The 27319-nt window shown below is 45.2% G+C and overlaps 1 protein-coding gene across 1 annotated transcript in view; it reads right to left on the bottom strand.

Annotated features, from left to right (window-relative positions):
• Positions 1–3900: 3900 nt before the first annotated feature.
• The window catches only part of CDK15 (cyclin dependent kinase 15), a 49113-nt gene continuing 25694 nt past the window's right edge, over positions 3901–27319 (bottom strand). Inside the window, exons 10-13 of the mRNA XM_024196484.2 lie at positions 27192–27255; positions 15680–15728; positions 11919–12058; positions 3901–4010 (exon numbers count right to left, since the gene is read on the bottom strand). Coding sequence (XP_024052252.2) covers positions 3901–4010; positions 11919–12058; positions 15680–15728; positions 27192–27255 — 363 coding nt within the window. The remainder of the gene's footprint in view (positions 4011–11918; positions 12059–15679; positions 15729–27191; positions 27256–27319) is intronic.

The raw sequence follows: 27319 nt of genomic DNA, 5'->3' as shown, positions 1-27319 counted from the left end.
TGTTGGTAACTTTATCCAAGAAACCATCTTCCCTGGAAACTTCACTCAACTTTAGACTAATCCCCTCCTTCCCTCAGGAGCTCTTTTGTTGGAGGAGATTGTAGGCAAGCCCCAGGCCTGACAGGTCTCTGTAAGCCTTGGATCAGTCCCTACTTTCTTTCAATTGTCAACCCCCATCAGTCCTGTTTGTTCATCAATCTTCTGGTCCAGGGATCTCTCTATTAAGAGACAAATGGCTGGGTTTATTTGGAAGGTCCAAACTCTACACTGTGCTTTTACTTCTTGGTTGCCAAGTCAATCTTCCTGACGTTGCTTTCTAAAAAATACAAAAGACACATCAGGGCATCTGCACTGTCTCCTTCTTTCCCACTGAAAGGTGACTTTTATAAAGAAATCTCCCTAGACCAGACTGTCTTCTCAGTTACATCAGTGTAAATCTGCTGATTTCCGAGGAGTCATGCCCGATGTCCACATGTGTAACAGAGAGCAGAATCTGCCCCTATAACCAAGAATGCTATCAGGATAAAAATCTTGTGCCTAGAAAGTTCTTGATGGGCTAAATCTATAAATTGAAAGAAAAAATATATAATCCCAAATATTCTGCAGATTTATTTGCTTTAGTGACTTTGATTATTATTAAAGATAAATTTAAAACAACTCTAAGCTTTGCGTGGACACCCCCTGTGGCCCAGCTAGTTCAGTAGCACAAAGCTATAAAGGGGCCCCTGCATTAGATATTTGCATTAAGGGTACCAGCGTAAGAGGGGAAGTAGGCTCCTCAGAGCCACTAAATTCCCCCTCCGTCCAATGGATGGTCGGAGATACAACCGGGTGGAGACTGAATGGAGCTATGGCATGGAACATATGACATCCTGGATTTGGACGTGGTACAGTTTATTTCCTCCCAGAGCACTGGGAGTACAGGGAGGAGATTGTGACAATGACGTGGTGCCCCTTACTGTGGGTTCCTGGCAAAGCCACCACTGAACCTTTTATGTTCTGTTCTTTGTTTTTATTTATGTACCACATTCAGGTTGAGTAGTGAAAGCAGGCTGCCAGTTTCACTGTTTCTAGTCAGTTTCACTTTCTCATACATGAGCACAATGTTGTGCTTTAGATGCCAAGTTACCATTATTTAGATTATTTTTGATTGCTTTTGATTGGCAGCTTTTAAAATACTAAAAACATTTCTATTACATTTAACATCTCACTCTTTTTAAAAAAAATATATAAATAAAAAAAATCTAAATTCGTACACTACTAGATTACATCTCAGTGACTGAACATTGGAAGAGAACTTGAGTTGACATTTAACTTGTCTAGTATGTAAGGCAAGTGTGTGTGTGTGAGAGAGAGACAGAGAAAGAGAGAGAGAGTATGTGTGATGGGGAAATAAGAAGGAACAGTGTCAACGTGAAATCTAGTAAATATTTTAAAAATTAATTATTTTTGTGATTGTGCTATTTTAAAAATTTTGTGTGTGAAAGACTCAAAAAACAGGGGAAACTGATTAAGTTTCTGATCCTGCAAACACTGAAGCACGAGCATAACTTTACTCAAGTGAGTAGTCTAGAGCCTTCGATGGAATTACTGACAAGAATAAAGTTACTCAGGTCCTGATCCTGCGAACACATATCTGACTGCACAGAGAAAACAGCAAAACTGACTGCATAAAATCTCCTGACAAATGCACAAAGTAAACAGACTGGAAAAAAATTGAACTTTTTTTCTGTGTTTTCTTTCAGTAATAGTGATCTGAGGTGTTATTTGTTGCAATAGTAGGTAAAAGGTATTCAGACTGAAATGAGATTTTTAAGTTAACAATTTCCCAGTAAAACTGAAATACGCACCGTGTAAAATCAATGCTGTTATGATTTAAGACAATTTCAGCATCTTTACCTAGCTCTTCTCAGACATTAGAGCACACATAGGGCCAAATTCTGATAATACTGTTATGCTGATCTAAACCCAAAGTAATTCCATCTACTGAAGTGGTCCTGGTTTTACAATGATGAAATTGAAAGCATAATCTGATCCAGGGCATGTGTGCTGAGTTACTCAGGGCATGTCTACACTTGTCATTTAAAGCGCAAAAAGTCCCTTTTTTGCGCAAAAACTGCGGGAGCATCTATACTTGCCAATGACTTTTTGCGGTGAAACTCAGAAGTTTCACCACAAACGGAAAACCACCTCCACGAGAGGTGTATAGTTCTTACTGGTGATACTTTGCAGTGATGTGCAAGTGAAGACACGTTCTTCCTGTTTACACAGTTTTTAGCCTCCGGAGGATATCCCACGGTGCCTAGGTGACCACTCTGGCCAGCAGCTCTGCTGCTTTGACCCCAGGTAAACAGACGTCCACCCCTCCCCCTGTAAAGCCCCGGGAACTTTGAAACTCCCCTTCCCGTTTTCTTGGCAAGCGCTCACTTATCATCTGGCCAGGTGACAATGCCTGCTCCATGGAGCAAACCACCCCCTGCTTGGAGCAATGCTGAGCTACTGGAGCTGATGAGTGTTTGGGGAGAGGAGGCTGAGCAGGGACCCAGGATGCCTCACGATCACCCCCTTCCTTTCCCACAAGACCTATCCTCAAAATGGAGAGAGCTGCACTGTGGAATAGCTGCCCTCAGTGCGCTGCTCTCATTGGGGATGGAAGTGCTGCAAATGTGAACAGGATCTGACACCTGTGGAAGTCAGTGAGTACACAAACCAGCGCTTTTCTTTTACTGGTTCCCTGTCACCGGTGAAACTAAGAGTGCAAAAACTCTGCAAGTGTAGACATAGCCTTAGATAATGAAGATATGAGTGGTAGTGGGGAGTATACCTGGGCGTATGAAATATGCCCACTTTTTGGCATTTTTAACCCTAAAAGGAAAAGGCCTACACAATAAATTCCAGCCTCCAGATCTGTGGAGAACTAGACTAGGTTAATATGACAAAGAGCAGTCCCAGGAGCTGAGAAGCCATCCCTCAGTGGTTCCCAGGCTCAGATAATCTAATGTAGGGTATAGACGCCCCTGAATATAGTGCAAAATCTAAGCATGACATGGAACATTTGTTATGACTAACCCTGTTCAGATGAGTAGAGCACCTATACCTTTCCCCAGTTACTTCAACAGTAATCTCTTTGTATGACTGAAAAATGTTTGGGAAACCAATATCAATAAGCAAGTTTGAAAAAATCAACTGCTGATCATGCTCAGAAGCTAACTGTAAAACTTGATTAATTCACCATTGGCAAATGCAGACCAAGCAAAGAAAAACGATAAGCGGTCTCGTAATTATGAATGACATAAAATTCAAAAATATTTGAGGTGCGGGGGAAGGGGAAGCGTTCTGGCCTCACAGGGAGGGCACTGGTCTGAGAGTTAGGAGAGCTGATATGGCAAACATGTTGCTATTAAAAACAGAGATGGGGAAGTTACCATGGGAGCTAATGCTGCTAACCCTATGAGCTATCACTCCTGCAGAGTCTGCTCCTCCCCCTGTCTACACCCTCCAGATGGTGGGTAGGGGAGAGGGCCCATGGTTAGTGGCAGAAGGGTCTGCCCTCTGTCTGGCTATTCTGAGAGCTGTGGGATATTGTTGTGGATGTTGGTGCAGCTGTGTTTGGAGGCTCCAGGCCTGCAATCCCCCTTTCCTCCACCTGGATGGAAGCTCAGGAATAAGAACTTCTTAGAATTTCCTGCTTAACCTTTCCTCAGCCACGGGTTTTGCCATGGGATAAGAGACTGTAACCCTTTTCTGTCCCGCTCTCCCCACCTTAGGGCTTTACCAGCCCACATGGGGACTCGTTATGGGATCTCATTTGTTGAGGATGTTGGCAGTAGCTTCTATAGTGAAAAACAAACACTGTTCTTTTAGTTCCTCACCTAAAAGGCCGTTGAACATTCTTGTTTTTCACCAAAACTTGCTTGAACTGGCTTGGCGATGACCCTTCTGGTAAGGAGCAAATAGGTCACAGATTTCTGGCTGCAGCCTCACTCCCGGAACTGTAAACAGTGACTGTGCTGTGGAGAAACCAAGTTTGAGGAGAGAGACTGAAAAGGATGTTTTCCTCAACAGACCTGCTCTGTATCATCTGCACTCTCACTCCACCTGCAAATATCTCTGCTTCTTAACCTAAAATTGTGGGGGGGAGCAGCAATGGCCGCAGACACACCAGAGAAACTCTGATCTGCCTAATGTTTCCCAAAGCCACTGTTCAGAGAAATATAGTTTTGTATACGTGGAACGTTCACCCAGGCAAATCCTTCCACTTGAATTAGTCTTAGGGCTGGTCCACACTAACCCCCCAGTTCGAACTAAGATACGCAACTTCAGCTACGTGAATAACGTAGCTGAAGTCGAAGTATCTTAGTTCGAACTACAAGGTACTTACCGCGGGTCCACATGCGGCAGGCAGGCTCCCCCGTCGACTCCGTGTATTCCTCTCGCGGAGCAGGAGTACCGGTGTCGACGGCGAGCACTTCTGGGATCGATTTATCGCGTCTAGACAAGACGCGATAAATCGATCCCAGAAGATCGATTGCTTACCGCCGAACCCGGAGGTAAGTATAGATGTACCCTTAGTGCAGATAAACTGTTTATCTGAATCACAGTTGTCCCCAACTCCTGGTGTTAAAAATATGGCATTTAATTCAGGAGTAGGCACTTTAGAAAACAAAATATAGGATGCTGTAAAACATATTAGCTGTGGACTTGATCCCGCAAACACTTCAGCGCATGAGCAATCTCAATACTGATCACATGAATAAAATTAATTGTGTGCTTTGCAGGATCAGGCCCCCCTTTAGTTAACTAAAATCCACCGAAACTTTGTTTAGCCAGTGGAAAGAGGGAAACTTTTTAACTGCAGACCTGCTGAAATTCCTTTGTTCAAGATTCAGTTGAAGCAAACCTGTAATCACTTTGCTTGCTTTACACTACCTCCATTTGTAAAGAGTGAGGAAGGGGGAATCTTACATTATTACTTTGCTACTACTGGCAGTTCATATCACCCGACATAAATTAGTTTGGAAACTTCTTTCTCAGAGCTCACTTTCTTATGCATTTTTGGAGAGGGAAGGAGAGAATGCAGGTGTGTTTCTTAAACTCAGGCTCCCTTGCCCCTAAAAATCTCATCTATGTTTTTGTTTGTTTGCTCCTTTTTTAAAAACAAACAAACTATAGGAAAACATTATTTGGCAGAACAGTGGTGGGAATGCAACCCGCTAATCAAAAGGATTCGGATCGATCTGTGCACTGCCAAGCTCTCTCCTTCCCACCCAGTGGAGGGAGAAAAGAAAGAAAAAGAAAAGAGAGCGAAGGCATAGAGCTTCTCTCCTTCAGCAATCTCACAAATGCAAAACCTTCCACTCCAGTGACTCCTCATTAACTTACCGAATCTGACAGTCTAATTATCACAGCTGCTTCGCGCTTAGAATAAATAAATACTAAAGTGGGTGTTTAAAGAAATTGAGAAGGGAAATTCAGTCATCTAGACAGTCAATAGAGAGAGTTTATTTTAAATTTTTATATTCCTATGTATTTATATCATTTTGGGAAAGATAATGAGATAGTTGTCTTTCAGACTAATTGAGTTCCTAGGCTCCTGGCTGCTTGCTGTCACTGTCTCAAACTTAGCATTAACTTTTGTGCCTTAGAAATCTGATCACTGCATCTCCATTTACGCTTCTCTGCTGATAACCTGATGAAGGCAGAAATGCAGTCGAGAGTGGAAAGTGACTAAATGGTATTGCTGGTCTCAGCACCTTTCACAGCAAACAAGACAACTAAATCTTTTTAGATTTGCCTGTAATCGTCTTAAAGGAAAAGTGCTACTTAAAGAAACCTCTAATACAATTTTGTAATTAGACAAAATAAGACAGACTGTCTAGTAACCTCTTAGTGTGTGGTGTCTGTAATATTCAAGGGTATTAACAGCACTCATCAGTCATGGATGTTCTGCTGCCTGAACATTTACTTATTAAACATAGGCCCACTGTAGAGTTACTTTGGATTTACACCAGTGTGACTGAGAGCAGCATTGTCTGTTGCACTTTGTTTGCCAGAGCGCATATGGGCCAAAATTTGAAGTTTATACTCAAGGCTAGTTGTACTTTTTCAGGAGCATGAATGGGGGAATAGGCACAGGGAACCTTCCTTCCTTCCCATCATCCAGCCCTACTCCCCTGTGCTCCCGTACAGGGGCCAGGCACAGTCCTACTCCTTGCGCTTAGGCAGCACGAGATCAGCTGCAGGCACTTCAAAGGGTTTAGCAGAGGCTACATTTCCAGAGGCCTGTGCCTCAGGTACTCGGCCTCCAGGAGCGCCTGCTCCAGGGTGATGCACCTTTGCATTGCCTGCTACCAACAGCTGTGGTATAAAGGCACTCAGTCTTTACACAGGCAGAACTCCCATACAAGTCAGCCTCTCTGAAAATCAGGCCACTTGAGGCTGATGGGAATTTTGCCTGAGTAAGGAATGAGAAAAGATTTGGAAAATTGTCCCGAAATAACCCTATAGCAGGGGTGGGCAAACTACAGCCTGCGGGCTGGATACGGCTCGTGAGCCGTTTTAAGCCGGCCCGCGAGCTCCCACTGTGGAGCGGGGTCTGGGGTTTGCTCCGCTCCGGCGCTCCAGCCGGGGCGCTTGGTCGGGGGCCGCACTACGCGGCTCGGCTTCACTCCAGACAGGGCGCTGGGTCGGGGGCTGCACCACGCTGCTCAGCCCCACTCCAGCCAGGGCGTTGGGTCGGGGGCCACACCACGCGGCTCGGCTCCGCTCTGGTGCTCCAGTCAGGGCACTGGGTCAGGGGCCGCTCCACGCGGCTCCCAGAAGCCGCGGCATGGCCCCACTTCGGCTCCTACGTGCCCCAATGGCCCTCTCCGGCACTCCAACGGGAGCTGCAGGGGCGGTGCCTGTGGATGGGGCAGCGTGCAGAGCCACCTGGCCGTGCCTCCACGTAGGAGCTGGAGAAGAGACATACCACTGTTTCTGGGAGCTGCTTGAGGTAAGCGGTGCCCAGAGCCTGCACCCTTGAGCCTCTCCCCACGCCCCAATCCTCTGCCCCAGCCCTAATCCCACTCCTGCTCTCCGAATCCCTCGATCCCAGCCTGGAGCACCCTCCTGCACCCCAAACTCCTCATTCCCAGCCTCACCCCAGAGCCTGCACCCCCAACGAGAGCCCTCACCCCCTCCCACACCCCAAACCCAATTTTGTGAGGATTCATGGCCTGGCATACAATTTCTATTCCCTGATGTGGCACTCGGGCCAAAAAATTTGCCCACCCCTGCCCTATAGAAAGGATTGCTTTGATTCATGGGCCAGCATGAATTGAGCTTGTTGTTTAACACCAAAGGCAGAACTTTGAGTCACTCCCATATAAGACATATTAAAACTGGATTTAGACATTTAAAATGGCCTTAAAACTTCCAATGCATCTAAAATTGACTTTCAACATGAGGTATCTATCAGTGAGTCCTGAGGATGTCTCCATCCAAACGGCAGAACTCAGCGGTGGATCAGGCACGTGGTCGGACACTGATGCGAGTACATAAACTTTTCAACTGTGACTGAGAATCTAATCAAAGCAGCTGACTCAGTCAAGAGATTATTTCACAGACCGAAGCCTCCTGCAGGCTGCCTATTGACTTTACACTACGCTGCACTGAAATTTCCCACCGGTGCAGCTGGGCCAGTGGTAGCAGCAGTGGAAGCTCTAGTATAGGCATTGACTAGAGTAGTGCTGTTTTAACCACTGTGTTGTCCAGGCCTGCTCTGAGCAGAGTTACATGATACAGCGGCTAAAAGGCCTGTGCCCTGTTGACGCCAGCACCCCCCCACACTGGAACTGAAGTGGTGGTAGCAACAATGGGGAATTTTAGGCCAACCAGGCAGAGCAGACACACCGTGTGTGCCTGAAGGTGGCTGGGAAGCACTCTTGCATGTCTTGAAATCTCTCATCACCAGTTCACAAAGGGTGAAATTCCCCTCCTAGCAGAGGCCCAGCATCAGGCCCGTGCACCACTTAAATCTTATTTAGCCCCTCAAAATAGGAGTTGAGTGAGCCTTAATGGTCCATAGGCCTTGGGCTGATCCTCTGCACAGGGCTGAATGTCACCCACTTTGTTATAGCTGTTATAGCTTCTGTTGAGCTGGGCCTTTAGTCCAATGGGAACTTAAAGGCACATCAAGTTCAGACCTCTGTGCTTCCTCTATCCCTGGTAATCAAGCATCACAGTCTTGGGTGCTTGGGTGAAGCTGCTCTCTAGTTAAGTTCTTCCTACAGGACTATATTGGTGCCATCCACACAGGACCGACTCCAGGGTTTTTGCCGCCCCAAGCGGCGGAAAAAACAAAAACAAAAATGCGAACGCGATCAGCGGCAGCTCCACCGCACTGCTTTCTTCTTCAGCGGCACTTCGGCAACAGGTGCTTCCCTCCAAGAGGGATCGAGGGACCCGCCGCCGAAGAGCCGGACGTGCCGCCCCTTCCCCTTGGCCGCCCCAAGCACCTGCTTGCTGAGCTGGTGCCTGGAGCTGGCCCTGCATCAACAAAGTGCCGCAGCTTGCTGCCTTCCCATCCCAAAGGACAGCTCTAAAGCCTTTGAAGGCAAACGAAATGTAAAAATAAACTAAATTTGCAGCTATGGCAAATATTACTCTGCCTTAGTTCTGGTGGCACACAACCTCGGGGGCTACCTTGGTGTAAGGCCATTAGAAGTGGGGTACTAGAATGAAAGGAAGAGGGAGCTCTGTTTTTCCACATAAATGGTTCATCCGACATGCTGGTGTTCAGGCAGTAAACACTGAGCCGTACCAGGCAGCAGGATGCAATTCACAGGTCTAGCTTGTGGCTTTAGCTGCATTGCTGTGGCAGGGGGCTGTGTCATAGGGTAGCTCAGGGTGAGAAGGAGTGAAAATTGCTACACCTTTTTAAAGGGGACAGCATTGCTGGCTCCAGACTACCAGTTCATCCTGAAAAAGGTAGGACCGTGACCCTTCAATATACGGCAGTACTGGGGTGCTGATGTATTTGAGCCTAGCTGGACTGTGAGTGGGGTTTGAACCTAGGACCTACCGTGCTGAAAACTTGAATCTCTGTCATTGGCGCTAAAGGTGGAGTACATTAGCTGGCAGCTTCTTATGTGGACCAACCAGTAGGGGGAAGAGTAAGACTCATACTCTTTTAGCATGGGTTACACCACTTCCCCAGTATCTTAAGAACAGAAGAACGGCCGTACTGGGTCAGACCGAAGGTCCATCTAGCCCAGTATCCTGTCTACCGACAGTGGCCAATGCCAGGTGCCCCAGAGGGAGCGAACCTAACAGGTAATGATCAAGTGATCTCTCTCCTGCCATCCATCTCCACCCTCTGACAAACAGAGTCTAGGGACACCATTCCTTACCCATCCTGGCTAATAGCCATTAACGGACTTAACCTCCATGAATTTATCCAGTTCTCTTTTAAACGCTGTTATAGTCCTAGCCTTCACAACCTCCTCAGGTAAGGAGTTCCACAAGTTGACTGTGCGCTGTGTGAAGAAGAACTTCCTTTTATTTGTTTTAAACCTGCTGCCTATTTAACTTCCTTAAAGCTTGCAGGGGAGGGGGGAGGTGCACAATCTGGTGCACAATCTTGTATCAATGGAGCACAAAGACCGGCATTCTAGCCCCCTCTACTCAGGTTCTCAAGCGGGAAGAAAGAGCTCCCTGCTTCCTGTCACCCAACTCTCAGGCTCACGGGCCAGCAGCCACTGTCTGTCCATTAGCATTCATTTCAGTAATCACAAAGATGCTATTTAGGAGGGCTCTTGCCTTTGAATCATTGGTTCCCCAATTTCCCCTCAGAAGTAACCTTTAGGAGATATCCTCTGGCTACAAACTTGTCAGGGCAACTTATGTAAAGGACAGTTCAGGCTACAATTATTTCACAAAAAGAGAAAAGAATTTCCAGGGGGAGCATTTTTTTATGTTGATTATGTTGGTTTCTCTCCCTCTTATTTTGGTTCCTCCCTGCATCCCTTGAAGTCTAACCCCCACTTTTACCTTTATCACCATCTCATTCTTTGCCCTCCTGCTTTAACTTTTTAACTTCTGAGGACAGAAACTACCCCCCAGCATCCTTCCGAACAGAGTAGGAACAGAACATATTTAAAATCTGCGCTGTTATCATAGCAACCAGAATGCAAAATTTCAATTCCAAAATGATGTGATACCAAAATGACACAGGAGAACAAATGTCTTACATGATCATAGCACTGGAGATGGATGCGTTGGGAATTATTCAAATTTGCCTAATTTGTACAGTCCTAATGAGTTGCTCATGAATATGATCTTGTACAATCATACTGTACTTGTTTCAATCCAATAGACTTTAATTTTGTTCCCAGCATATTCGTTGCTATGCTAACGACATGTAATTTCTTGTCCACTGAGGTGCCTCTCACTGCTATGCAGTGCAATACCAGTGACAATAAACACGAGATGGTATATAGACCCATGTGAAAAGAATTCATCCCCTGTATGGAAATATGCCTTGGATATTATATCTTGTCCAGGAGAGTGACACATTGTGCCAATCTGTTGTCTCATTCCCTCTCCTATTTCTCCTTTCTCTCTCTCTCCCCCTTTCTGTCTTACTGTCTGTCTGTCTCTGTACCTATTTTTTCCACACTCTCTCTTTCTCTGTCTTTTGGCACTGGCACTTTCATCTCCTCCCTTGGGGATTTGAGATGTCACTGCAGGAAGTGCTTGTCCGCCTCTCCGGCAGCAGCAGAGCCCTGTGGCTTTGACAAACCTCATTTAATTGGGAGGAAGCCAGGAGGGTTTGAAAGAACTGAAACAGCCACGAAACTCCTTTTATCAGGCATAATTTAAACTCTGCATGGAAAAAACCGTATATGTATAAAGAAAAGTCAACTTCCCTCCTGCTGTGAGTGCTCCCCTCCTCCCCCCCGGCACAGGCAGGCTCCTGCGAGATTCCATCTTTTCATTTTTCTGAAAGTGTCAAAGTAGATTTGTGCTCTGTGACTGGGTGAACAGAAAAGGAATACAGATGTGTCTCTCTCACTCACTCTCACACACACAGCACCTTCAGAAGGTTGGCAGTGCAGGAGAGATGCTAGCTGCAAGCCTCTTTGCTTGCGATATGTCAGAAAATCCAAAAATGAAAGTTTTCAAATAATTTTGCAGCTTGGTCCAAGAAGGTTCCTCCTTAATCACCCTTATCTAGAAAAGGAGCTGGTGCCCAGGAATCTTTGGAGAATGCCAGGACCACTGGGCACATTATACAGGGTGAGGAAGAGATTTTCCAGCTCTGTAGCTAGGCAGGCACCATTCTCTTTAGGTACTGGGGTAGTATGTGAATGTGTGGTTTTTGTTTGTATGTGATGAGTGAGCTACAGAGGGAGAGAGAAGTAAATGCAGGTAGTTCCAAGGGAGAGCTGGTATGACAGGATGCAAGGGACAGCTGGTGTCTTCAAACTTCAAAAGGCAGCAGGAGGTCTATTTCGGGGAACAAGGGCTAACACATTGCGCCAAGCAGCTGGGAATTCAGGATATGAGCAAATCACAATTTGAATGAAACTACTCCCTCTGAAAATACAGCATCACCCAGCTCTAGGAAAGAACTTTGGACACGTAGTTACACAATTGGGGAAGGATGGCACTACATCAAGGCATTCACACCATTCCTTTTTCAGTGAACCCCCATTATTAAGGTCCCCTCCATGTTCCTTACTAATATGAAGATATTCTCATGTGTTGGGGAAAAAGCTAACACTTGTTCAAACTGCAGCTTAGAGCCCCAAAACTTTGCAGCTTATGGGAGCCTAGCAGGAGCCCTCAGGCTTTGAATTTACTAGGGATGCTCTTAACAAATCAAATGTGAAGGAGCTCCCTTCTTCCGGAGATGAGATCAGGAGATAACGTACCATCACAAAGCTGATACAGCCGAGACGGCAGAGCGCTGAAGAAGTTATGAACAAGTGCATCCTGTGCAGAGACCCGCTCTCGAGGAAAGGCTTTTAACATTTTCGATGCCAGGTCTTCAGCTCCTGGCACCTGGCCCAGCCTAGAAAAGCAAGAGAAATAAATTGCACCAGAGATGGGTCCAAGTCAGATAGCTAAGATCTGGAACCAGATCTGGATCTGAACTTCCTTAAAGCTTGCGGGGGGGGGGGGGGGGGGTGCACAATCTGGGGAATTTGGGTATGCCCGTTATGGAGATAGGGGCCTGTCCTGAAGTTTGGAGCTTCATGGGAACTTACTACATTTTGAGGGTGCATATGTCCAAGAATTTGGTTCAATCCTATCTCCAAATAAACCTGTTTAGAATCCTCCCTTCTTCCTTTTGAAGATAAATTGTTACTTAGCAAAGAAAGGGCTTGGAATAAAAAAAGACGCTAGCAATTACTGAGGGCTGTATATTACATGTGTCATAACTAGAACCTCACAAATTACTGTTATGGTCAGACTCTTAGAAATGTATAAGTGAGAAAATGTCAAATGTCAACTTGCCAATACTCTGCTAGACCTGTCAGGGTATGTCTATGCAGCAAGTTGGGCTCATGCTGTGGCTGTTTCATTGCTGTGTAGATTTTCGGGCGCAGGCTGGAGCCAGGCTCTAGGACCCTGCAGGGTGGGAGGGTCCCAGAGCTCGAGTTCCAGCCCATGCTTGGAAGTCTACACAGCAATGAAACAACCCCGTATCCCGAGCGCTGCAAGCCCGAGTAGGCTGGCATGGGCAAGCCATGGGTTTTTCTTGGTTGTGAAGAGATATACCTTCAGTGGCCCTCCAGATTTGCGTTCAGAATTAAGAAGCCAAATAAAATATCCTTTCCCCATCTACTACCCTCCAGTTTGGCTGTGCAATTAGGCTGTAAATGGGTTGGAGGTGTGCCGATGTGAATCACTTGCTCAGGATGAATGTTTTAAACAAGAAAATATGCCCAGCAAATGTCAATGGCAAGTGGCTGACTCCCAGAGACAACTGCAGCTGGGAGACTAGGAAGTGAAAGAGAGAAAACAAACAAACAAGCAAACAAATAAAAACAGTGCTTTTGGTTTTACAGCTTTTACTTTGTTTGCTCTGCTCCTGGTGTTTCAGCATCAGGTGGCACATCAGAGCCTGGCCTGTTGTGTTTCTACTGACTACCCCAGCTGGTGCTTCCCCTCTAAATGACATCACAGGACTGGTATCACCCATGTGTCCTACTGTTTCATTCCTCTAATGCTTATGCTGCACAGAGTGCCTCATGCTTTGGGTGAGGAGAGAGGATGTTAAAAAAAATGAGACACTAGAGCACACAGCTTTGGAAAAAGTCAGGTCTTAGCTACTCTAGGCTGTGATGGATGATTGCTCAATTCTCACCTCAGGCAAAACCATACCAGCCCCTGCTGGTTAGGGGAGCAAGATACTGGGACTCAAATTCTAGGTGTTAGCCTGTGGTAAGGCCGACCATTAGAAAAAGGCTGCAAGGCTCTTCTTCTCCTCTCCTTGTGATCCCCTTTGCCCTGCTTGGTAACCCCATCCTCAAGGCTGCATGCTATGCTACCAAGCTTTCCAGTACCCCTCTTTCAGACTCCACACAGCTTCCAAGCACTGAGTAGAACTCCTTAACTGGCCATGGAGGGTTTAACACTATGAAGTTCTCTTCCCTTCTCAAGGGCTGACTGTGCTGCCTCTGTAGTGTTTAGAGCTTGCTGACTTAGAGAGTCAGAAACGAAGAATCAGAGCTGGCTTAGCATTCAGTGCAGAACTCTGCCACTAAGGCGCTGGCCAGCTCGTTGGGGTTAGCTTTAATGGACCCTTTCAAGTTTTAGCGACTGGGTCCTATTACCAAGGGACTGTGGCGAGTGAGAAGGAAGCTGTGCCACCCAGCATGGTTTCAGGGAATACATCCATTTCCCTGTTTGTAATGGTAGCAAGAAGGGAGTCTGGTATCCAAGTTAGAGAAATGATAGTTTGTGTATTCCTGAAAGTTTCTGAAGACACTGATTAAAATTGCACGTGCATCTAAGAACAGTACTTTTCTGAAGACTTCAGCAGCGTCTCCTTTCAGAAATTCAGAACAGAGGCTAAGGATGCCAGCTCTACAGCAGAGCATATTGTCCCCTGGAGTGGTACTGGACAAAGCAGTGAGGTACTGAACAATGATGATTAAAAGGGTAGTTACTGTGTAAAAGCCATATTCCACCCTGGACCTACAGGTGTGTGAGCTTTTTGGAGCAGTGTGACAGGGCACTGAGCAGAAACACTGCAGAATCAGCCCCCTGCCATTCCAGCCCCATTTAGGTGAATAAAGTGGAGCTGGCTGGAAAGAACCTGCCCTAATTGGGGAATGAGAGCCAGCTGCCAGGCCAGGGCTATATAAGACGCTGGGAAGAAGGCAATGGGGTGGTGGGATGGAGGAGAGTGAGGGAGTGCACCCAAGGAGACAAGCCCTTCCTGCCTGGGTTCAGACCCAAGGAACCCGGAGCTGTACAAGTTGTATGGTGAGAAGGTGGTGGGAGCACAAACTTGTAAATAAAAGCACTAGTGGTTTCAGAACCCGAGGGTGTCTGAGTGACTTTATCTGAGCGTAGCAGAGGCAGGAGCCAGGTGGGCTAGCTGCTCTCTGCTATAAGTGGGAATAGTCTTTTTGGCTAGCCTATGTGTGCAAAGCACCTAGCACAATGGGAGGCTTAGACAGGGAAGGTCTGTAGTGCTGAATGTCCATGGCCACGTTGTGCAGCTTTATTCCAGGCAGCGAAAACCTCCACAGAGTTATTACTAATCTGGTGCAGCCAGGTTCATCACGGATGACCGCATGGCTGCTGCCAGTCCATGATCAGGCAATGTTCCCCTCCTGACCTCAAATCCGATCTTCAGGGATTAAGGTGCAGGGATGTTATCTCTGAGGTGACCTATATGACTAAAAAGTGCCAGCTAGCAGTGACCAGGGATGACTTCAACCCTCTCGGGGCCACTTCACAATAATACTTCCCTATTATTGATCAAATCAAATCAGACACTAGTGACCAGGCCCTCTGAAATAGATTTGGGTACTGTGATGAGTGAAAAGCAATTTCCCAGATTATAAATACCTTTCCTTGGCAGTGGAGGGAAGGAGGAGGGGGAGCTATTTTAATGCTGACACTCTAGCAGAGGAGAGAGTGAGTGAGAAAGGTGCTCTACTGCCCTGTTTGAAGTGCTGTCTTTAGGATGAGCTGCTAAATCAAGGCCCAGGCCATCTCTAGTAGCATTTGGTCACTGAAGAATGTGAGTTCTCCTGCCTTAACTAACCCCAAGATCATTTTCTGATGTTGTGTAGACAAGACCCCTGTATGCCTTAGCTAACTCTTTCTGGCAATATTCCTATCAACTATTTCTATGCAAGAGAAATTGGTCATCAAGTCTGCTCCAGAGGGCCTGGGAAAGCATGACCTTCCTGAATCAAATTGTGCCCCTCAAATAGTCACACATAATGCTGTTGAACTGCTGCTTGTCTGAGAATAATAAAGCCACTACGTGCCTATCCCTACTGCAGTTTCTCAGAATCTGATGCTTACCTTATGGCAGGTCTGATTATTACTAAGAACTGACGTACTCATCCTGAACTCACTGAAGGGAGCTCATTTAAAGTTAAATGGTTGCATATAAAAACAAACAAACCCAGAGGCCGCTTTGACGTTGCTGTCATAGGTAGCTTACCTGGCACAGATCATTTGGAGCCTCTGAGGTCTACTGGAGACGACCCTCTCTAGAAAGTTAATATGCAATCAAAAGATTAAACAAAAATCAAGCAAACAACCATTCTTTGAGCCCTTACAAAAACATGCACTTGGAATTTCAAAGGCTCCTATAGAATCTGTCACTGTAGCATTTATAAATATACATTATTCCTATAGGATTTGAATATCAGCATTGATGTTAATAAGGCTGTTACCAGTCTGTAACCCTTTCTTTTCATACACCTATGAGAGCAGGTCTTGGGCCTAATTCTGTTTCCATTAAAGCCAGTGGGAATTCTGCTTTTGACTTTCACAGAAGCAAGATCAGTCCCCAAAACCTAAGACTAAGAAATCAGGGGTAGTGTTGCCTAGTCAGAACCAAGGACCCAATCCAGCAAGCAGATCTGCCTGGGCAGACCCTTACACCCACAGAGAGGACCACTGAGGTCCAGGAGCTCCCACATAGGTACAAGCTTTCGCCTTTATGGATCTGATTGCAGGACAGAGCCTGAGTGAGGGCTCTAGGACAGTAGTTCTCAACCAGGGGTACGTGTACTCCTGGGGGTATGCAGAGGTCTTCCAGGGGGTACATCAACTCATCTAGATATTTGCCGAGTTTTACAACAGGCTACATCATAAGCACTAGCGAAGTCACTACAAACTAAAATTTCATACAGACAATGACTTGTTTATACTGCTCTATATACTTATACACTGAAATGTAAGTACAATATTTATATTCAAATTGATTTCTTTTATAATTAAAATAATAAATAAATAAAATAATGGTAAAAATGAGAAAGTAAGCAATTTTTCAGTAACAGTGTGCTGTGATACTTTTGTATTTTTATTGTCTGATTTTGTAAGCAAGTAGTTTTTAAGTGAGGTGTAACTTGGGGTTACGCAAGACAAATCAGACTCTTGAAAAGGGTACAGTAGTCTGGAAAGGTTAAGAGCCACTGCTCTAGGATGGCTAAGTGGCTTATCCAGATTCCTACTGTCATGCTTGCTTTATAACCTTTCTAGCAGACTGAAACCTTGGAGACTTTGCAGTTTGGGAGGGGGTTGGTTTTTTTAGTGGTCAATTTTCAAAACAACTGGAATCTTTTTGATTTATACATTGAGAATGAAAACAAATTTTTCAAATATCTTCCACTTTTCAAGCTCAAAAATTAATGTAACATCATATGTATGGCATCCATAGTATGGACTAGTCACTTGAAGCTTTCAAAAAAGAGAAAAAGAAACAATCCCCTTTTGAGCTTTTTAACTGGTACATTCTTATCACCAAACAATTCCCTGTCACTGGAATTGCAATCTGCACATTGCATTGCACTGACACAGTTCAGGGCTTTCATTCCACTTCACTGTTCAATGGAGTTTCACTCTCTCCCAAACTATCAGTAGGGTCCATTGTATTTCATTTCAAACAAGGGAAGGATTGCATCTGCACAGCCATTTTAACACCAAAGCCTTCAAAATAATTTTTAATGTGAGATTTCCTGCAGCTGCTTTGCACCCTTTAGATTGAAATGGCTCAGAAGGAGCCATTCTTTTCCACAATGCAGTAGTCTGTAGTCCAAAAATTCTATGGGCTAGATCCTCTGGTGGTGGTGATATATTGCTCCATTGCCTTCAGTGGTTTTAGGATGATGTACACCCTCTGAGGATTTCACCCACTGAGTTCAATGGAGCTGTGCCAATTTACAGCAGCGGAGGATCTGGCCCAGTATATCCACATTTAGGGTCACAAGGTAGCGCCTGGCCGTTGCATGAGTGCACTGAGGTGTGGAGAGTGAAAGGAGCCTTCTTCGCCATTCCTTATGCCTCCTGCAAAGTCTGTTGGGGTGGGATTGTAGAGGCACAAAGCTCCTGTGATTCCCCACTTTGCTAGGATGTCCACAATCACCCAATGCAGCTTCCAAGGAGACGTTCACATCTGTGTGGAAAGCCCACAGCAGACTTGTACAGCACATGGTGTTCAAAATGGGACTTAATTGGGATTTAAGCGGTTGATATGTATTAAGCAGGCTTTCTGAACAGGGATGAATGTGACCCAAAGTGTGCAGTGCTGGCCAGGGCAGCCAGAGTCAGAAGCTATTGGCAGAGGACTCCTATGAAGTCTCAGCTACATTTAAAAGTTGCCCTCACTTGGCAGATCACTGATGGTGGGTAGCAGTGCAAACACTTCTAGAGCACAGCTAACTCCAGGCACCCCTAGCAGCAGAACTGAATCAAACCCACAGGTTTTACAGTAAGGCGAAGGTTAAGGCAGAACTATAGCTATTGTAGTAATATTACAAGAAACTGCTAAATTAATTACATTAATCTTGGGACCATTCCTGAAGTCTCTTCATAGGCCAGACTCCCACTGAAGTCAGTAAGGATTTCAGGATTGGGTCCACAGTATGTCCTAACCATAGTGCTGTCTCACTGAAAGCACAACAGTCTTACTAATGTTCACCATGTTGACTTACAAGTTTGAGCTATACGGGTGTATAGTTACCATCGTTTTACTACAATGACTATAGGATTCCTTTGCAGTACTGAGTGTAATTGAAGTAGCACTCCCAAAACTGCCACAAGGCAATGTATTGTGTCTACTGATCTGAGATAGTAAGGGATAAAACTGTTACCAGACTTACTTAGCTGCCTTAACATATAACTTTACAATGATTTATCAGACAAACAGAATTAAGACTGAGCTCTATGACAAACCAGGGTTCACTTTTACAGTGCAATGTAATATTTAGTAATCTGCCACAATGGTAATCTGCACAATGGTACAGAAGAGTAGGTAGGCGCTTAAAAAAATATGATTTTAGGTAAGATCAAAAATACACTCTAGGTTTATTCTTGGAACATCCTGAGAACTATAACTTAATTAATAAACATGTGACTGGACAGATGGCAGTTCTTTGATACCTTCTCCCACCCCCTCCTCCTCCCGATGGGGGATGGTCCCTTCTGCTGATTGGCTTTTCAAATCCTAGTCTTAGGAAAACACCGGAGAGGAGAATATGAGGCAACCTAAACAACTCCAATTCAAATTCTTCTTCAATTCTGATGAAAACACAAAGATGTACAATTCAGGGAGTGTAATTAATTGCTGTAGGAGAGCCAGCTCAACCTCCCGGAGATCAGTGTGCAGATCTTATGCTTTCTGCTCCAAAGGGGGACATTGGTTATATCAGTCACATGGTCCCACCCCACCACTTCTTCCCAGATCTCTGAACAGCTTTCCACAGGTTCAGTGTAGAGCTGGGGTCGGCAACGTTCGGCATGCGGCTCGCCAGGGTAAGCACCCTAGCGGGCCGGGCCAGTTTATTTACTTGCTGACACGGCAGGTTCGGCCGATCATGGCCCCCACTGACCGCGGTTCGCCGTCCCGGGCCAATGGGGGCGGCGGGAAGCCGCGGCCAGCACATCGCTCGCCCGCGCCACTTCTCGCCACCCCCATTGGCCTGGGACAGCGAACCGCAGCGAGTGGGGGCCGCGATCGGCCGAACCTGCCGCGTCAGCAGGTAAATAAACTGGCCCGGCCCGCCAGGGTGCTTACCCTGGCGAGCCGCGTGCCAAACGTTGCCGACCCCTGGTGTAGAGGAAGGAGGTAAGCCAGGCTGGAGGAATGGACGTGCATTGTTGTTCCACCAACCTCACCAGGAGTCTTCAGAAAAGTTAATGCAGCCTGAGGCTAGATTACATATTCTTTGGAGCCCTTTCCTTGCCTTGGAACCCCCTTGAAACAGGCTGCTGGGTCAGGCACATGCATCCCAGGACAAGCTCCCTGTCACACCTCCCTCAAAGTTAGAGGAGTTTCAGGGCTAGTGGTGGGTTGGGATTGGGAAAGCTCAGGCAGCATGACTTCAATGGAGTCCTGTAGGTAGGGAGCTGGAAGGAGGCTGTGTGCTACCTTTATGCCCCCCTGTCCTGAGGCAGGCCCCAGTATACATTAGAGCAGCTTCAAGGGTGCTCTAGCTTGTGCCCATCTGTAAAGGCCATCAAGTACCTGTTGTGACCGATGACGATCTCTGGAGAACAAGGGTGTTCTACATGCCCCTCTTCCTTGGCCACATCCTCTATCCTAAGAGAAACTGGATGGAGTAGCATAGAGCCACATATTCTAGCCCCATGCCACATGGGGCTACCTTTGTACCAGGGAGATCCTCAGGTAGCTGGCTAAGCCAGTTTTGTGCCAGTGGACAGGTGCAAAACAGCCTCAGAGCTAGGGTCTGGCTCAAGCAGTGTAGCATCAGGCTCGTTGTTTGCCTTTGGTAGCAGCGTAACTGCTTAATACAGCCACCTTGTTTGGAGCCACAAGCTACTTCAGGTAGACTATTAACTGGGGGCCTGAGTCTCTTCTGCCTTGCACCTTGTGTAGTAATTTACACCCTTGGAAAGTGATTGTGAATAAATACACAGGGTGCAAGACAGTGGTGAGCCAGGCTTTAGGGCTGGGTGATGCATTATTTCATTTGATGCACAGACATGTCTGCAAAGACATAAATTAAGAAGCTCTCGAAACTTAATCTTTTCAGCAACAGTTTTTCCCCATTAGGCTGGGCAAACAAGTAGCTGACACCTTTAGATTGTATCACAGTGTAACCAATACATCAGAAATGTAGCCGTCTCCTGCCTCCAAATGCTAATAAAGTCACTAATAGTAGCTGACTGTATAAATTGTGATTAAATTCATTACTGTTTTAGTGCCAGAACTCTGGAAATATCTCCCTGGGAGTTACTATTAGCATCTTTTATAACCCCGTCCTCTAATCAATCATTGAAATTAACTCAGATCCGTATCCCTTTTGGATCACTGTTAACCATTTCCCTGGGATCTTCCTTTCCCCCTTCTTTTTGTTTTATTTTGTTTTCTCACCTTTTAGTAAATTTGTGGTAATTATTTGTCTGTTTTGAGTAGAGATGCAGTTTGTTCTAAAGCAGAGAGCAAAGAAGAAGGATGAAAAGAAATAATGTTATCCCAAAGAGAGTATAGAATTATTTATAATTTTACATGATTTATAATTATTTAGCTTATTATAGAACTTTTTGCCTATTAATGTAACTGATTGAAATTTTTCTGACAAAATGGTTTTCCATCAGAAAATGCTGATTTGACAAAATCAGAATGTTTTATGGAAATGTATCAATTTAGTCAATGTTTTTGACAAAAATCATTCAAACAATCATTGTCAAACAATGACAAAATCATTCAAACTTGCACATGTGCTTAAATCCATCTCTATTCAGGAAAGCAGACTGGGACTTAAAGTTAAGTATAAAGTAAAGCATGTGCTTAAGTGCCCTTCCTGAACATGAATCTTTCCCTGAATTGCGGTCTGAATTACTATTTTATTATTACAGTTGGGAACAGGTGCAAAATTCAGAAAGGAACTTTAAATACAATAAATGACAGACTAGACAAAATGTAAGCATTTTTAAAAAAACCATTTTGAAATATGATGAGCTAACAAAATTGTGCTACTTGCTTTAATCCCTGGGGATACAGGACTAATATTAAAAAACACGTTTTTCAAATCCTTTACAAGTAGTTACATCTGCCAGAATTTGTAACTACCTCATGCTTCAGGTCTTAAGGCAATCTCTAACTATTAGGGATCAGGATGAGACCTAATTTGGTGGAGGGGGAAAAGTATCCCTCATCTGCCCACTGCAAGGTTTCTTGCCCCTTCCTCTGAAGCATCTCCTTCTGGCCACTGTCAGAGACAGGAGACAGACTGGACGGACCTTGGGTCTGATCTAGTTTGACAATTCCTATATTCTGAACAAGGCCAGTGGCAAGATGGACACCTTCCAACTTCATTAGTGTGGAAAATATTATTACTGTTCTTATTTGAAGTAGTTCTCAAAGACCTCAGACAGGCTTGAGGCGCTATTGTAAGCGGCACATTACAAACACCCAGGTAAATATAGTTCCTGCCCCAAAGGGTAAAACAGATCTACAGTTTTAAAGCAATGTAAATAGATACTGATTGAAGATAAAGGAATTCAAGGATCTTTGAATACTGTTCAACAAAATGGGTGAAATACTGATCAAGTGATATATGATTATGGTGATGTACACACAAGATAATGATACCATTTATGGCTGATTGGTCTTAACTAACAATGAGTGCAAACCCTAGATTCTCAGTAATTCTGTTATTTTCTAGCAATACAAAATGCAATGTCTGCTCATTAGAAAAGACCTCCCCATTGCAAAACGAAGGTAAACCGCTAATGGGCAGATAATGAGACAAGCAAACCTAGAGGACAAAAGTTAAAGTAGTAAACAATCCCATTTGATGAACATTGAAGATGATATTAAATGCTGCTACTTGTAAATACTTGTATGCAGTGTTGTTGTAGCTATGTTGGTCCCAGGATATTAGAGAGACAAGGTGCGTGAGGTAATAAACTGGAGCCATAAACTCACTGAACATTAAATCTCACCAAATGAGGGTCAACCCATCCTCATCATTGTATCCACTCATTATACTCTGCACCCGAACATAGCCATTATATGAACAATGTCAATGTCCCGTCAACCTTTTACCCCCAGTTGGGGATATTGCAGATTATGTATTCCTTATGCCACCTGATCTTAAACCGAATTTCACACACCTTGATAATCTGTACGTTATTCCCTGATAACCAGAAACTTCTATGCTTAAGCTCTGTACCATTCACTTTTTTTTAAAACATCATCTTAATAAAATCTTTTATTGGACCAACTTCTGTTGGTGAGAGAGAGAAGCTTTCAAGCTTACCCAGGGCTCTTCTTCAAACCAACTTCTGTCGGTCTAATAAAAGACATTACCTCACCCACCTTGCCTCAAGAAAATATTTATCTATCATCAGCAAAACTGGTGGTGCAGCAGGACAGAATCAGTGTGGCTGTGTGGCATAGACTGCAGTACATGCCCAATGCCAGGCATAGCGAGCTGCCCTGCAGACTGATGGCACTGCTCATGAGTTCCTGGGTTCCTATTCCCTTTGGGACCAAAACTATACGCAGTTTATTACGAAATAAAGATCTCCATCATTTTAGGATTCAATTTCTTTCTATCCCATAGTTACAGTACAGAAAGTGAGATTAAAAAAAAAAATAAAAAACACACACTCTGAGAGCTGAGACTTCATTTGTATGCAAAAATGTAATTGGATGCTGGTGTTTCAGTGCTTGTTGCTTCTTGCTTCCATCTGCTGGTGGAAAGTTGAAAAAGCAAGGGACACTGAAAATGCCTCTATATTTGGAGGAGGGGGGAAAAAAGCTCATTTTTAGAAGCATGCATCTAAATCCCATTCCTGGTAGCAGAGCCGCCTGCATATATTCGATAAATGATACTAGTGAGCCTCTTTTGCTTTAAATATCATTGCTACATTGGAAGAACTTCCTTGTAAAACTCATCTATCACGATTGAGATGATACTAACCGACATAGAAAACACCAAATGTTCTTCTGTTGCTCAGCAGTAAAAGGCATTTAAGGCAACTAGTGCTAACAAAATTGTAAGAACATTATGAACTGTTCCCTTCCCTTTGGAATCCATGTGTCAGAAAGTGGAGACGTGAAAAACTCAGCATATCAGTAACTAATTTACAATCTGGCAAAAGCATTGGTTACTGTCATGTGCTATTATTCCTAATTCTTTCCTGCCTTTGACCCCTGGTGTCTAGAGTCTAACTTGTAACCATTAGTGGAGGTGGATCAAGACACTGGCCTTCTCGTGCCACAAATGGAGTTGAGAGGGGATTTAAACTCCTTGCTTTTCAGTGTGGTGAAATGAACACAGCAGTAGATTAATGCAAGGATTTGAGCTCACACAGCATGAGAGCTTTCAAAAATAGTGTTAACAGAGCTACAACTGCCTCTTTCACAGGAAGCAAAAGGAGAGGGACAAAAACATGAACAAACACAGGGCAAAGTCTTGCCATTGCTGTTGAGGATACAGTGGCTCCTGAGTGCAATGGAACTGGCAGGTGGGCCACTGAGAGGCCAGACAGGGACTTTCCATACCCATGACATGCTGCAGTGATTGGTTCTGCAGCCGTGCAGGCAGGGTCAGAGTAAGGGCAGGGTGCCCATGGATCCACAGTTATGTGTATCCACTAAGTAAAGAGGGGGAGTGCAAGGGCTAGCCTGTGGACATTGCAGCCGAGGGCACTGCTTCTGGCCTGAGGGAGACTTCCTTGCTTCACCTTCCTGTTCAGTTGGGTTTTGGACTCGGTTGAGGATTTGGCCCATAAGCAACAATAGCTGAGTTAAAATGATGTAAAGGAAGGACAGAGTTTTCTTTAATATAGGGCCCTATTCTGAACTGTTTTATGCAAGGGAGCATAGGGGCTTAAGGTGCCCTATTACTGCCTTGTACAGGCTAGGAGAGAGCATCCTCCATGGGGCTGTTACTTCCCCTCCTGTGGGCAGGAAGTGATTGCAGCCCTGACCCCAGGGCCTGCACAACTGCATGCCCCACCTTGGTCAGGGTTTGTGGCAAAGCTGCACTTGGGGAGCCCCTCATGGTGCCAGGTACACCTGGAGGTTCCATTTTAATAGGTTCCTACGGACCTATCTAGTCCAGGAACCCTTCCGACCACAACCCGGTGAGGTAACCTCAGTTCTGAAGCTGATCTTGTGCTATTGAAGCCAATGGGAGATTTCCTGTTGATTTCAATGAGAATAGGATCAGACCCTCTGTGCTTTGTTTTGTGATATTCTCCTTTTGTGTCTCCAGGCATGGACCTGGTTATTTGTTATCTGTGCTTATAGTGCAGTGCTGTGAACATCAATGGTACTAGCTATATGCAGATTCGTATCTAGGTTTGGAGAAGCACTCAAAAGTTTGTCTGCTTAGCTGAACTATCCCAGCCACTTAGATTGGCACAGCTGGGCTGGAAATAATCTCAAGAGAAAAGGTTCTCTCATCTGATCTCCACATACTCCCCTCAGGCGTGGCATATCTTAGGGATAACAGCACTTTTGCTTTGGGTGGAAGCAGAAAGTGCAGAACAGTGTGCAAATGAAAAATACATTTAAAAAAAGAGACCATGTTTGTTCATCTATCCCTCCCTCTCCCCCCCGTTCTCCCCGCACCAGAAATGGGTTGGTTCAGTTCATGTCTAGGGCAGATGCCCAGGTTGGTTCTTATTTTATCCAAACGGGTTCATGTATTCCTGATTTAGAATCAAATGCTGGCTCGAGAGTATGGCAAGAGCCGCCAGGTGTGTGCGGGAGTCATTCGGGGGGGCTCTGAGGACGGGAAAGGAATCTGTCTTGCTGGTTTACAAAGAAGTGGCTTCAGTAGCTGCTAGGACTGCAGCACATCCTTCTTCCTTCCCCCATGTGGGTGCCTGAATAGAGGGGACATATACAGGGATGTGTCCACCAGCTCCCATGCCCCCGGTCTGCCCCACCCACAGCAGTTGGGAAGCCTGCTCTGCCCTCTTGAATTCCTAGGGCTTGTCTACACTGTGGAAACTTTCTCACTGGTTTTCAGACCACTTCAGATGAAGCAGTTTCAAAACCAGATAGAGAGCTGCTTAAGATGGCCTGATCCATTTTCACTTAAACAATTTCAAGACTGCCTAGAATCCTGCCCTCCCCTCTCCCCCTCCCACGGATGGAAGTGTATCAGCTCTGGTGTCATCACAGTCACCTGGGACAGCATTTGAATGTGTACAGTTTGGACTGGGTGGAGTTTGGTGCTAAAACTTACAGTAACTCTGCCTGTGAGTGGCCCTGTTTATTCTGGTGACATCAGAAAATTCCCTTCCTTGGGTCAGATTATGCTACCCTTAGTTGCATAAGGATTGCCTTATTCCACAAGCAGTCTGGAACAGTTTGTGCTATAAAATATTGATCACTGTTATGAGTGAGAGTATCCCAATCCAGCGTTTAGTGAGGAAAACCGATCATTACCCCCCAACTGTCTGCTCTGTGCTCCCTTCCCAGCCAGACTAGCAAGTTGCTGCAGAAGGCGACACATTCCAAATTTCACGCCAGTTTGATTAATGTGTCTCGGCTAATTGTGTGAAAGATTCCAGTCCTTTAGAATGTGAGACCAGGTTATTGTTCATCCAATCACAGTTAGCATGTGAAAATGGGGGATGTTTAGTGTCCAAGTGCTGAAGTCAAAGGAGGGGTGTCTTGGAGTGGGTCACAGAGCAACACCCACTCCTTTGAAGGGATGTTACTATGCTCTACTAAACATGTAAACCTCTTGCTCAAAGCACTTCTTTTCCCTCCTCCACTTTTTTTCAAGATAGATATTTCCCCCTCCCACCTCTCAGGGAGTGAGTGAGAGAGACTGGCTAGGTCTGCGGATGGATGGATTTCACGTTCCAGGGTTTTTAATATTTCACTTTTATATTTCTCTTAGAGAATGATCCTGCTGAGAGGCTGAGAATCAGTGCTCATCGTTTCCCCCTCATTGACACTTGGATATATTGCTCTGAAATATATCCCAGGAGAAAACATTAAAAAGAGACAGAGCGAGAGCCTGCTTTTCAAAGCATACTTCTCAACCTGCCCACATCAAAATAAGAAACAACTGGCCCTTTGAAGTTCAGGACTTCTCAACCAGCCTGCATGGAAATAAAAGAAACCAGCTTTATAAATCACACACACTTCTCACCTTGCCCACATCAAAATCAGGGGCAGTGACCTTTAAAAACAAGGTTTAAAGGCCTCAGACCTCAGCTCCATAAGAATAAAAGGCATAGATAGACCATACCTAAAAGTATTTGTCACCTTGTCCAGTGTAAAATAGGAGATGCTGGCCCTTTAAGTTGAGCAGTAGACTAATTAGGGCTTGTCTACACTGGAACTTTACAGCGCTGCAATTTTCTCGCTCAGAGGTGTGAAAAAACACACCCCTGAGCGCAGCAAGTTTCAGCGCTGTAAAGCACCAGTATAGACAATGCACCAGTGCCGGGAGCCGCACTCCCAGTGCTGGTAGCTATTCCCCTCGTGGAGGTGGCACAGCAGCGCTTTAACCTTGCCAGTGTAGACTAGCCCTAACTAAGGCTTTGTCTAATACGGACCTTTCAGTGGCACAGCTGTAGTGCTGCAGCTGCACCACTGTAAGGTCTCCTGTGTAGCTGCTCTATGCTGGCAGGAGAAAGCTCTCCCACCAGCATAATTAAACCACGCCCAACGAGTGGCGGTAGCTACGTCAGTGGGAGAGCATCTCCCGCCAACATAGTGCTGTCCACACTAGCACATTTGTCAGTAAAACTTATGTCAGTCAGGGGTGTGTTTTTTCACACCCCTGACTGACAAAATTTTGCCAACAAAAGTGCTAGTGTAGGCCAAGCCTGACTCTTCAGCACTTGGTACAACAAAATGTTAAAACAATCTAAGCTTTAGGGATGTACTAAAACCCCCCTAATTTCTGCAAAGCGTTGAATTTTTTTATGGAAAATTACTGATCCAGTTCTTAAAAGGTTAGTTACTCAGAGTGCATGTAGAAGCTCTTTCAGTGAGACTGTACCTGGTTTATAGTTGGGAAGCTTGGAAAGTCCTGGCCAGGTATCCTCAGTTGGGACCCCCAACACCTGTGTGAAGCAAGAGCAAGAGAACAGAAATCAACTGTTTGTGAATCCATTTGTACAGTCTGAG

This window comes from Terrapene carolina, unplaced genomic scaffold (assembly GCF_002925995.2).
Source record: "Terrapene carolina triunguis isolate 2854851 unplaced genomic scaffold, T_m_triunguis-2.0 Scaffold62, whole genome shotgun sequence".
Lineage (NCBI taxonomy): Eukaryota > Metazoa > Chordata > Testudines > Emydidae > Terrapene > Terrapene triunguis.
This window is presented reverse-complemented; position numbering and strand designations above follow the sequence as displayed.